The sequence below is a fragment of the Anser brachyrhynchus genome (assembly GCF_964034855.1).
Source record: "Anser brachyrhynchus genome assembly, chromosome: 27".
Taxonomy (NCBI): domain Eukaryota; kingdom Metazoa; phylum Chordata; class Aves; order Anseriformes; family Anatidae; genus Anser; species Anser brachyrhynchus.
This window is the reverse complement of record NC_137720.1, coordinates 1,344,965-1,355,943: the sequence shown is the minus strand read 5'-3', so window position 1 is coordinate 1,355,943 and position 10,979 is coordinate 1,344,965. Positions and strand designations below refer to the sequence as shown.

General features: G+C 44.5%; 2 protein-coding genes across 2 annotated transcripts; one reads left to right on the top strand and one right to left on the bottom strand.

Annotated features, from left to right (window-relative positions):
* Positions 1-225: 225 nt before the first annotated feature.
* On the bottom strand, positions 226-5,496 carry WDR77 (WD repeat domain 77; the record flags this gene model as incomplete). The annotated part of the gene is made up of 10 exons (XM_080569452.1): positions 226-2,203; positions 2,405-2,473; positions 2,919-3,027; positions 3,123-3,194; positions 3,463-3,517; positions 3,883-3,953; positions 4,623-4,672; positions 4,759-4,900; positions 5,022-5,207; positions 5,295-5,496. 10 exons carry the CDS (start codon positions 5,494-5,496, stop codon positions 2,044-2,046), a joined length of 1,116 nt encoding a protein of 371 aa, XP_080425578.1. The 3' UTR covers positions 226-2,043.
* ATP5PB (ATP synthase peripheral stalk-membrane subunit b) lies at positions 5,342-9,906 on the top strand. Its single transcript, XM_080569474.1, has 7 exons — positions 5,342-5,695; positions 5,791-5,833; positions 6,132-6,277; positions 7,244-7,407; positions 7,823-7,948; positions 8,169-8,348; positions 8,957-9,906. Exons 1-7 carry the CDS (start codon positions 5,668-5,670, stop codon positions 9,026-9,028), a joined length of 759 nt encoding a protein of 252 aa, XP_080425600.1. The 5' UTR covers positions 5,342-5,667; the 3' UTR covers positions 9,029-9,906.
* Positions 9,907-10,979: the final 1,073 nt, after the last annotated feature.

Sequence of the window (10,979 nt, the reverse complement as noted above, 5' to 3'; positions counted from 1 at the left end):
CTATCACTCTGACAAAGTCTTTAAGCGGTTGTACCAGAACAGGATTAATGTATCAGTAATAACCTTTTGTCCATATGGTTTTCACCTTCCACCACTATGCTTATTTTTGCCATGGACAGTAGTGGTGTACTCACAGCATCACAATTCGAGGAACTTACCTGGTTTAACACTTGATATTGCAAACTTGTTTCTTTTAGCTGTACACAATGGAAACACTACTTGCACTAAATAGCATTGTGGTGCATGTTTATTTAAGAATGGTTGCAACTTCAGGGCTGAAATCACTTCAGCTGTATCAATGATCTCAGCTAGCTCTTTAATATTATGGAAGTGGCCCAGTGAAACTTATAGCCAGTTATTAATGAACACTATGATTTATTTTAAAACTCTTCCATTGTTCTCAAGACACCTTTTTCACAACCAGCACAAGACCTGTTTCAGTTTTTAATACACAATCAGAGATCTGTAACAGGTGTAACTTTTTCTCGTAAACTTTGCTTAGCTTGTTTAAGGGGTAGTTTTGAGGGAACTTGTCAGTTTTTATAATCAGTTATCTTTTCCTTACGATACACTGCTCTAGATCAGAAAGTTTGCTCTGTAAACAGTTACGACAGTGGAATTCAAAAGGGAGCAAAGTAAGCTTAAAAAGGAGAAAAAGTACAGAGACTGAGAAAGCTTATTTGGCCTAAAAGTTAATGATGGGCTCTGCATGATTTGGATCAACAAAAATAAAGGTTTATGGAGAGATGAGCCCATTTACAGTTTAGTGTCACTATCATTCTAAAGTAGCATTATTGTAACAGTATTTTTTATTTCATTAGCCAAGACCCACTTTTGTCTGTCTAGCAAGTATTAGTCTGGAGCGAGCCACAGCTAGAACAGTAGCAATGTGTGTAGAGCAAAGCGATTTATTTTCAGTTAAATATGTTCCAGGGAAACAGTTTAGTTTTCAAGATGTTATATTACAAAAAAAAAAACTCTAAGGTTTATGTGGAGTCCATCTCAGGGGATTACAGGAATGTTTGAACCTCTCAAGTCTCCAGCAAAAAAAGTCACTAACTGCAAGTGCATGAGGAGTCTCATTTATCACCAAGAGTTTGATTACAGGAACAAGCAAATGAAGACTGAAATCCTTAGTCCAGTTTTTTCCCTTACATAACTTTTTGTTCACAAGTCTTATCTTTGAATATGTTGTATTCAGCAGAGGAGCTGAAACACGGTGTCAAGCTACTAACTTCTCTTGGCTTTCAGCATGCTACACAACAGCCCCTGTGAGCTGGCCTCAGCTTCAAGCCAATGGTTGAGCGTTTACAGGTCCTGGTATTTCAGCATGTCATGCACCATCACAAAGCTGTTTAATTATAGGACTGCAGCTGGGATCCTTGTCATACAGCATATGCGACTCGTCACACCAAGCACTGGTATTCTGATACTAATGGAGAAGTACACAAATAGTGCTCACCATGGGATTATCCACAACAGTAGATAGCAAAAGCCAGCCTTCTGCGCTGCGTGCTGCACTAAGGACAACAGGGAAACCTTTCTGGTCTTAAATGCCTACATGTCTTCCTGTTCACTTGAAAGGAAGTATTTACACAGCAAACACTTAGCTCAGGTAAGGCTTCTGCATCTACCTTAGTAAAGAGGTGTGGGTTTGTGTGTTTTTTTTTTTTTAAACCTCCCCAAATAATTTGTTTCTATTAGTTCTGTGGGTAGCTTGAAGAACCGAGGGAGGAATCAAGTCTTTTTGATTTAGTTTTATTATACCTAATCCCGTCTCCAAAACTCCTTTGTGCCTGAAGTCAATATTTTTTTCTGGGTAAAATACTGAAGTCTTATCACAGGTGAAGCCAACCCCTGAGGAGAGGGTAAAGGCTGGTTTGTAACTAAGTTATGCCTAATTCAAAATTACTACAAAAACCTTCTTAGTCACAAGCTTCAAGGCAGACACCAGTCCGTAACCAATCCAGTTCACAAACACCTTTGACTTCAGGAGAATCAAAGTAATGCCAGGAAGGAATTTGGACCGATGAGTTTATAAAACTATTCTTTTACACAGTTGACTCCAGAAGCTTCACCAGTTGGTATGGGGACAGTGTGATGTAAAACCTGATGATCCCATCCAACTGTAGTGAGCAAGGCATTATCTAAAGGAGACCACGATAAGCCTTTTACAAAGTCTCGATGAGAACGGTTTCTGAACCTGGAAAACATGAACACTCTATTAGCCACAAAGCACTGTCACTAAGAATTTATGGGCTTGTGCACTTCCTAACTGCTAGTTTGTTAGGATGATGCTCCCCAGTTTAAGGACTCTTTTCATCTTCCCTTCAGCATATAAACAACTTAATGAGAAATCAGCATGACAAACAACCACAGTGAATACGCCCCTTCGGGTACTTACACCTCTGAAAGGTCTGAGTCCAGAACAGCTACTGAACAATCTTCACTAATTGAAGCCAGTAAGGGTGAACTGGAGGATAGAGATGAGACACAGTCAGAACAATCAAATACAAGAAAGCTGTAAGGAAGATGTGTGAGAAGTACATGTCTTTGCAAGCCAGACCCAGGTAAACTGAATTAACAGACACCGAATCTTACAGATTTTTTTTGTCAGGTTGTCAGTACACTATGCAAGAACGTGCTATTAGCATCAAAAAGCAAGCAAGCTCGTCAAGGTGAGGTGACTGGAGTAAGAAAAATCCCTACGGTGAATTGGCCAATTCCAAATGCTACAAAAATGCTGTATGTTCACACATCTCCAAAATCAGACGTTATTTGGCTTACTGTATTCTTCACTATTAATCCTCCTCTATAAAATGACCAAATCTAATACTCCCATATGTTTTACTCTAAAAAATGGTATGGCTTTCAAGGGTAGGTAGTCACACGCTCTACATCAGTATCTCAGACCGTACCTATGTGTAGAAAATGCAAACCCCGTGATACGTCGGGCATGCACAGTGGAGCTGAGGGCAGAATCAGGATTCTTTGTGTCTACTAGTGCAACTGTTCCATTTTCATCACCTTTAAAAGAGAAAAGGAGAATGAGGTTATTAGCAAAGCTGTCGTGAAAAGAAAGACCTTGATTTGTCTGGTGAAAGCTAAAGATCACTTCTTACCCAAAGCAAAGATGTCACTTTTCTGTGGATGCCACAGGACTGAGGTAGGGAGGTAATTACAGGCACTGCAAACTGAAAGTTAAGGGGGGTAAGTGTAAAGAGAGCAGTCAGTGCAAAGACGTTCCTACCCCATCCCAGTTAGGGCTGATACTGCACTAAGAATTATTTAAAAGCTGATTTTACTCCTGTGATAGTGTTAGATTTCCTTAGGGCTTAATAGGCTTCTGTGACCAAGTAGTCAGATCACTAGATTGAAGTTAGATGGAGAACTTAGGCATAAAACAATTTCTTCATAAAAAAAAAACAAATACACAAGCAGTGACTGCATTCAGAAACATACCAATTCGAGTAGCTGGTTTGGGGCATCTGGTGTCCCAGAGTAACGTTCTGCCATCCTATAAATTCAAAGCATATAAGGTTTTTACAGTGGTTTTGCAGCAGGGGTAGACATAAACCCAGATTCATTGCACTACTGCTACTGACCCACACTCAAACCCACACTGTCTCTTCCCGTGTTTAAAATGATGCTGACATTAACGTGAAGTTAGCTCCTTCAGTCATCCCCAGGACAGAGCTAGGAACACCCACATCTTAATACAAACCTGTACATATCAGCTTGGTACAACCACTGGAACATTTAAACAACACACAGAAACAGCTTAGAACACAACAGGTGGTTTCTCAGTAAGCGCATTTGACTATAAATAATTAAAGTTAAATCTCATTTTTATCAGGTAGATTCATGCAGAGTTAGCTTTACCTCAGCACAGGACAGGAACACAGTGTCCTTACCAGGACAGGAAGCCACACATGTCACTGCATCGGAGTGAGCTACCAAAAGCACAGAAGGATAAAGAGCCTCAAAGATTGTACCCAGACTTCCCACATGTTCCCAGTGCCCAATCACAGAACACAGACAAGGGAATGAGGCTCTCTGAAGGCACAGCGGTGTAATAGTTTATGCCCAGATCCAGGATAACTTCTAGTCAGTGACAGATATCCTGAGATACTGAGCATCCCAAGTTACTTCCTAGCAAACTGATGAGCTGCCAAACGCAACCACAGCCACCACAGTCGCATCCCTATGATAGAACGAGCTTGAAGCCTCTCCAGACAAGAGGCCAGTTACAAAGAGTTGGGGGGAAGAGGCCAGATGAGCAAAACACAGCCTCCGCTGGCACTGGATATCACACTATGACATCTCTAGAGACCTGTATTCTCTGGTGAGCTGGAGTTCAAAACAATACAGCTTTGATCACACGAGCAGGTGCGAGAAAGAAATTTCAGTATACAAGAGAGATTCTAGAACACACTTGGAGATGCAGGCAAACGAGTCTTACAGCGCGGCTTTTGCATGGAGAAAAGAACAACAGAAAGAAACACGCCTGTGCTGGGAGCTCCACAGCCTGGTTCACCCGAGGTCACGGCAGCAAGCGTGGCTTGGCCCCGGGGACGTGACCAGCGACCAAGAGGTGCAGCCCGGGAGGAGCCGGCACTCACCTCTGTAGGAGCGCAGCACCGTTTGCTGCGGGAGGTCCCAGACTTTCACACTGCAGACGAGAGAAGCGGTCAGGGCCCGGCACCGCAGCCCGGTGTGGGGCGAGGCGGGGGGGGGGGGAGGTCTGGGGGCACTCACCAGAAGTCCTGTCCGCCGCTGACCACCTGGGTGCTGCCGGCGAGCACGGCCACCGTCGTCACGATGTCATCGTGCTCGTACTTGCAGAACTTGTTGACGATGAGGGTCTCATTCTCGTCCAGCTCCCACAGCTCCACGGCGCCTGCGGGGCACAGGGGGGGCAGCCCCCGCCTCACCGGGGGACACCGGCGGGGGGGGGAGGGGGGGGGCGGGGAAAGGGGGAGAAAAGGGGGGAGGAAAAGGGGGCCGACCCCGGGGCTTACCGGAGTCGGAGGCCACCAGGATGCCCCTGTCGGCCACCCAGCGCAGGTCGGCGACTCCCGCCTCGGTCTGGACGCCGGCGGTGCAGAAACCCTCGCTGGGGGCCCGCCGGGGGTCGGCGAACACCCAGAGGGAGCCGGCCCAGCAGCGGCCGCTCAGCCCCGAGGCGCCCAGCAGCAGGGCTCCGTCTGAGGGAGAAGCGGCTCAGCACCCCCCGTCCCGTCCCGTCCCGTCCCGTCCCCGTCCCCGTCCCCCCTCATCCCCCCGCCGCCTGCCTGCGCGGTAGTGCGCGCCCTCCAGGTGCCGCTCCATGCACGCGGGCGCGTTGGGCGGGATGTTCCACTCGGGGCCGGCCGCCGCCGCCGCCTCCTCCTCCTGCTGCTGCTGCTGCTGCTGCTGCTCCCCGCCCGCGGGGGGCTCCGGGGGCGGCCCCTGCCCGGCCGGGCCCCGCTCCGGCCCCGGCCCCGGCTCCGCCATGGCACCGCCGCCCCCACGTGCTCCCGCGCGCGCCGCCGCCGCCGCCTCCTATCGCGAGAGGCGCCCGCCTCGCCCCCCGCCTCGGTATCGCGAGAGCTCCGCGCCGCTGCCGCCATCTTGGTGCCGAGGCGGCCGGCGGTCACCGGGACGCAGCGGTCGCGGCCCGCCGCCATGTTGTCCCGCCTCGTCCTCGGTGCCGGTGAGCGGGGGCGGCCGGGGGGGGTGGGGGGGATAACGGGGGGGGCCGGGGGGGAGCCGTGTGCTGACGAGCGCTCTGCCCCTCTCCTCCCGCAGCCCCGGCCCTGCTGAGAAGCCTGCGGCCCGCCGCTTCCGTGGGGTGAGTACCGGGGGCTGGGGGCGGGCGGCCCGGGGGGGCTCGGCACGGAGCCGGGGGACCGGGGTCGCCGCCTGGCTTTGGGTACCGCGGACAGCGCGGTTCTGCCCTCGTGTCTCTTAAGAAATGCCGCAAGGGTACGGAAGGGCAAAGGCCGTGAGGAATCGCAGGAGGTTATCTCAATCCTGGCCCTTCCTCAAAGCGGGCGTAGCTCAGGCGTGCCCGGCTTTGTAACTGGAAATGTGTTTCGCGGTGGTTTTTGCAAAGTAATAGGCTTAACAGAACCTCTTGTTTTTTGTAGCGTGTTGCACGTTGCAAGGCAGATTCATACGAGTCAGAAGCATTTGGCTCCTGTGCCTCCTTTGCCTGAGAAGGGAGGAGAAGTACGTCATGGTTTGATCCCTGAGGAGTTCTTCCAGTTCCTTTACCCTAAAACAGGAGTCACAGGTTAATATATGCATGTATGTCTTATCAGTGTGCATTTAGTTACGCTTGTTTAATTGTGTTCACAATTGTGGCTAGTAAAAAGGTAAGACACCAAGGAAAACACGGGATTTTCACTGGTCAGTATCCTGGATACGTTCAAAGCACAGCGTTTTACCTTGGGAGGAGAGGAAGAATTTTTATCTTCTATTAAATATTGATTCTGCAAGGTAAATTCTTTAAGGAGCTTGGAATCTTTGAGTTTTATTCTTTGGACATGAGACGGGGAAAACCTGTGTGGTAGTCCTCAGACTGAAGTGCCTTAGAATAGCCTGGTCAACTCAACGGCCTGCACCAGACGCTTTTGCGTATGTAGAAGAAGATTATGAAGAATGAGCCAGCGCAGCACTTCTTGACTTTAAAGTTGGGCACCTGTGCTTTAAAGAAATGTTAAAAGTGTATCGTGAGCTTGATCTTGTAGAAAGGTTGATTTGATGGCTGGCCCTCAAAACCAATAAACATAGATATTTCTGCTGGTTTCTGAATGAGCAGAAGCTGCAGGTCTTCTAGAAGGTGCAACTTGCTTTCCACTTGTGGCGAGCACCTTCCCTGCAACCTCCCTCTTGGTGTTATTGGGTTTGTGTGGGAGCACTGTGTGCAGTTCTGGGTGCCACAATATCAAAAGAACATAAAGCTATTAGAGAGCATCCAAAGGAGACCAACAAAGATGGTGAAAAGTCAAGAAGTGTTTGGACAGCTTTCTGTCAGACATGGTCTGATTTTTAGGTGGTCCTGTGCAGAGCCATGAGTTAGAACTGATGATCCTTGTGGGTCCCTTCCACCTTGGGATATTCTATAATTGTGTGTTTCTGTTCTTGGTCATGGTACAAGAGAACATTCCTGATCTTAAACTATTTACATCTTATGTGTTTGACTTCAATAAGCCGCTTTATATTTTGTACAAATAATGCTGCTTTATTTTTTCTTTAGGGCCTTACATGTTGGGAACTGGACTCCTGCTTTACTTTCTCTCTAAGGAAATCTATGTAGTTAACCATGAGACAGTTGCAGCTGCCTGCATATTGTCAGTCATCATTTATGGCATTAAAAAATATGGGGCTGATGTAGCAGCTTTTGCTGACAAACTTAATGAGGTAAAAAAAAAAGTCATAATTCATAATTCAACTTTGCAGTATCTAAAAACTTCTAATTAACCTGCTTAAATATGTCCTGGCTGTAATAAAATCTGAGCCTAATCTTTTCATAATGTTTAAATAAAGTATGTTTTAAGTCTTACATCTATGTTGTTACACGGGCCTTCAAAAAAAAAAAAGAAAACCACCTTATTCAAGAACAAATATTTAGTGTAATTATTTTTTTCTAAGTACAGTTAATTGTGAACACTAATTCTTCTGTCTTGCCATCCTTTAATCTCAAACCTGACACAGTCCATCTTGATGCAGACATTTCTCAATTTATAACGCAAAACATCAGAAGATAGTTGCAGATCACTTGTTTTCTTTGCATCTTATTTTTATTCTGAACCATATTTTTTGTTTCTTCTTCCAGGAGAAAATTGCCAAGGCTTTAGCTATTAAAAATGATGCAATTAGAGATCTTGAGACTGCCATTGAGCAGGAGAAAAAGGAGCAATGGAGAGTTGAAGGCCGCAGTTACCTCTTTGATGCTAAGCGGGTATGCAGTTTCAGCTCTACTGTTCGCTTTTAACTGCTGCCTCCACTACATAATCTGGGTGCCTCTTGGACTGCTAACAAGTAACAATAAATCACTTACAATCTCTGTGTTGCAGACAGGGGCAGTTCCACCACCTGGTTGGATGACTTTGTGGAACTGTGCTCTGCTGTTCTGTACTTTTGCCGAGTGTTAATCCATTGATTTCGTCTTCTGTGTCTAGAATAACATAGCAATGTTGCTGGAAGCCAATTACCGAGAAAGATTATTAACGGTGTACAATGAAGTAAAGAAAAGGCTGGACTATCAAGTGGCCATGCAGAATCTAAAGCAACAAAAAGAACAAGATCACATGATTCAGTGGGTGGAGAAAAACGTTGTTCAGAGCATCACACCTCAACAGGTACTGTTGTTGTTTTGTTGTTTTTTCATCTGTTTTATGTTTTAGACTATAAACATAGGTGCTGTACAGTGCTTCTGACTTCAGTCAGAAAATGCTAGATCATCTCTGGGTGACTTGCAAGCGTGGCTGCAACGCGTTCCTACTGCTGTCTAAAAGCTAACAAGCCCAGATATTAGATAAAAGATGCTCATGTTTGCTGGTGAACTGAGCTAGACATTTGTGGTATTTGTTCTTGCACCATAGAGCTCAGCTTGTGATTAAAATGTAGCTAACAGGCAGGGGAATTTACTTCTAAAATTCTCTGTGTAAGACCATGGAGGCTTAAGATCTACAGATGGACTCTGGATGTCCTTTCTTTTAAGGAATGTACCTGTTAACAGCAAATCATTCTCTTAGTTCTGCTTGTAGATGCTCTAATGCACGTCATTACCGGAATTTGAATGTGCTTTCATGAGCTGTAGCAATATCCCTTTTAATCTGTAACTTTAATCTGTAAATTTTGCGTGTCTAAAAAGAAAATCTAAAATGCATTAGAATACCTGTTTTGCTTGTTTAATTGTCTTTCATAAAGTCTTTCTCCTGAAAGCTTTTTTCTTTTCTTTTTGCAGCAGAAGGATAGTATTGCAAAGTGCATTTCGGACCTGAAGGCATTATCAAAGAGTGCACAGGTGGCAGTGTAACCCCGTAGCAACTGAATGCACTGACATGTCTTCTGACTTTTTGTTGGAAACTCTATGATTCTAAAATGTCATTAAAACAAACAAACAAACAACTTTCCTGTCTTTGACTGCCAGTAGTAACAGTGATTTCCTTTCTGTTTTTGTAGTAGCTTGATCAGTAATGTAAACAAACCACTGAAATTAGATTATAGTGGCACGTTACTTTCGACCACAATTTGTGAAGCTCTGTATGGTTCCTGTATGGTTCTGTATGGTCCTGACGGAGATGCAGAATTTGTCCGCTGTGGTGCTAATACACTCATCAGTTTTTGGTTTCGAATCCTCTGTTATAATGCCCTACAGTTATTTTCCGTAACTGTTAACAAGTTTTAAAATCAAAATGACTGCTAGTGCTCCCATTCACCTTGTCGGCGATCTGTCCAATGTTTGGAGATGCTTGGAATTGATGTTTTCATTTTGTAAACAAACCCAGAAGAGATGTAACAAAGCATTAAATAATGACACAAGTACCTTCCTGTTTTGTGGAAAAGAGGATGTGGCTGGCAGGAAGCATATCAGAAGCTACTCTAAAACTTAGCTTCCATTCCGTTAACCAGTATAAAGATTAAAACAGTGAAATGGATAAGTTTTCTCTAGATTTTCTCCTGAATTTTCATAGAAAAAAAAGTTGCCCTCTATTATGTGTAACGAAGAAAATACTTTGGTTATTATAATAATATATAGTGTAAGATTTTCAATTTCCAGGAAACTTTTTTTTTTTTGCCCAGGGATGGTGGTGTATGTCTAATCTGTGTCTCAGCAGAGCACGTACATATGTATAATCTCATCCTTTCTACGTTGGAAAGTGATTTATTAAGAAATAAACTTAAGTAAACAGACTAGAATGTGCTGATGCACCTTTTTTAATATAGATTGTTACTACAATAAGGAAACATTTTTAGTGGGGTTAGTAAAATACCAGAAGTTTCTTCAGTTTTTCCCTTTCAATACAACACTTCAGCAAAAAAAAACACAAGATGTTCTTTAGAGGTAACGTACTCCTAAAGGCGAAAGCAAGCTAATTTAAGCTAAACATGACTTTTTCTTCAGTTCAACAGTTCTTGAAAATAAAGGTGTCTTTCATATTGTTTCCTGCTCAGGGGTAAAAAAAAAAAAAAAAAAAGGTGAAGTTGCTCAACTTCCGCACTGGTGCAACCGTATATTTGAATGACACAAGTTTTTGCTAGTTTGACATAGATTCTTTTCACAAAGCAGGCATTTACTGTGGTGCTAACGCTTCAGGATCTTTCTGCCACCAGCTAGGCCGCAGTTCTATGGTGTGAGGTAAGGTGAAGCTGTATCGCTTACCGTCATTATTTCCATTACTGCTAGCACAATGCGCTTTTAGACTTGGCACAGGATACGTGGAGGTTTCACTTCTGGAATGTGGGCATCCAGTGGGCATGTAGTAGAAAAAGATGACGGCAACGGTGAGAACAGGGTGTTTGCTTTCATGTTGCCAGCAATACTTTGATGTTATTCGCAATGTGCAATTTGCAAGCCACATAATGAGAAATAGGGCAGGACTTTCCCAGTAGACAGGTATTTCCCTGTCCTTACGCTTGCAGCCCCCAAATTTTAGAATATTTTAATTCTTATTTTGTTGAAAAAATCTTGAGAAAGGAAAAACTTGAAGGGATATTTTATCAAAGCTTCGGATTGTGGAAATTTTCATAAAGTTCACTCTATTCTAGCTGCTGCAAAAATAATACTGTGGGTGCTTTTTTAGTTAAATATGAAATACACTCCAGCCTTTTTAGAGAAGACGGTATGTTTGTCAAAGTGTAGTGAGCAACTGTGAACTCACGTATGGGACCAAGACATTGGGAAGTAGGGTTCATGCTGAGTAATCTCCAGGTTGCTTGCTGTGGTTTTGTGCTAGTTTGTGCAAGATGCCTGAAACACTGATAAA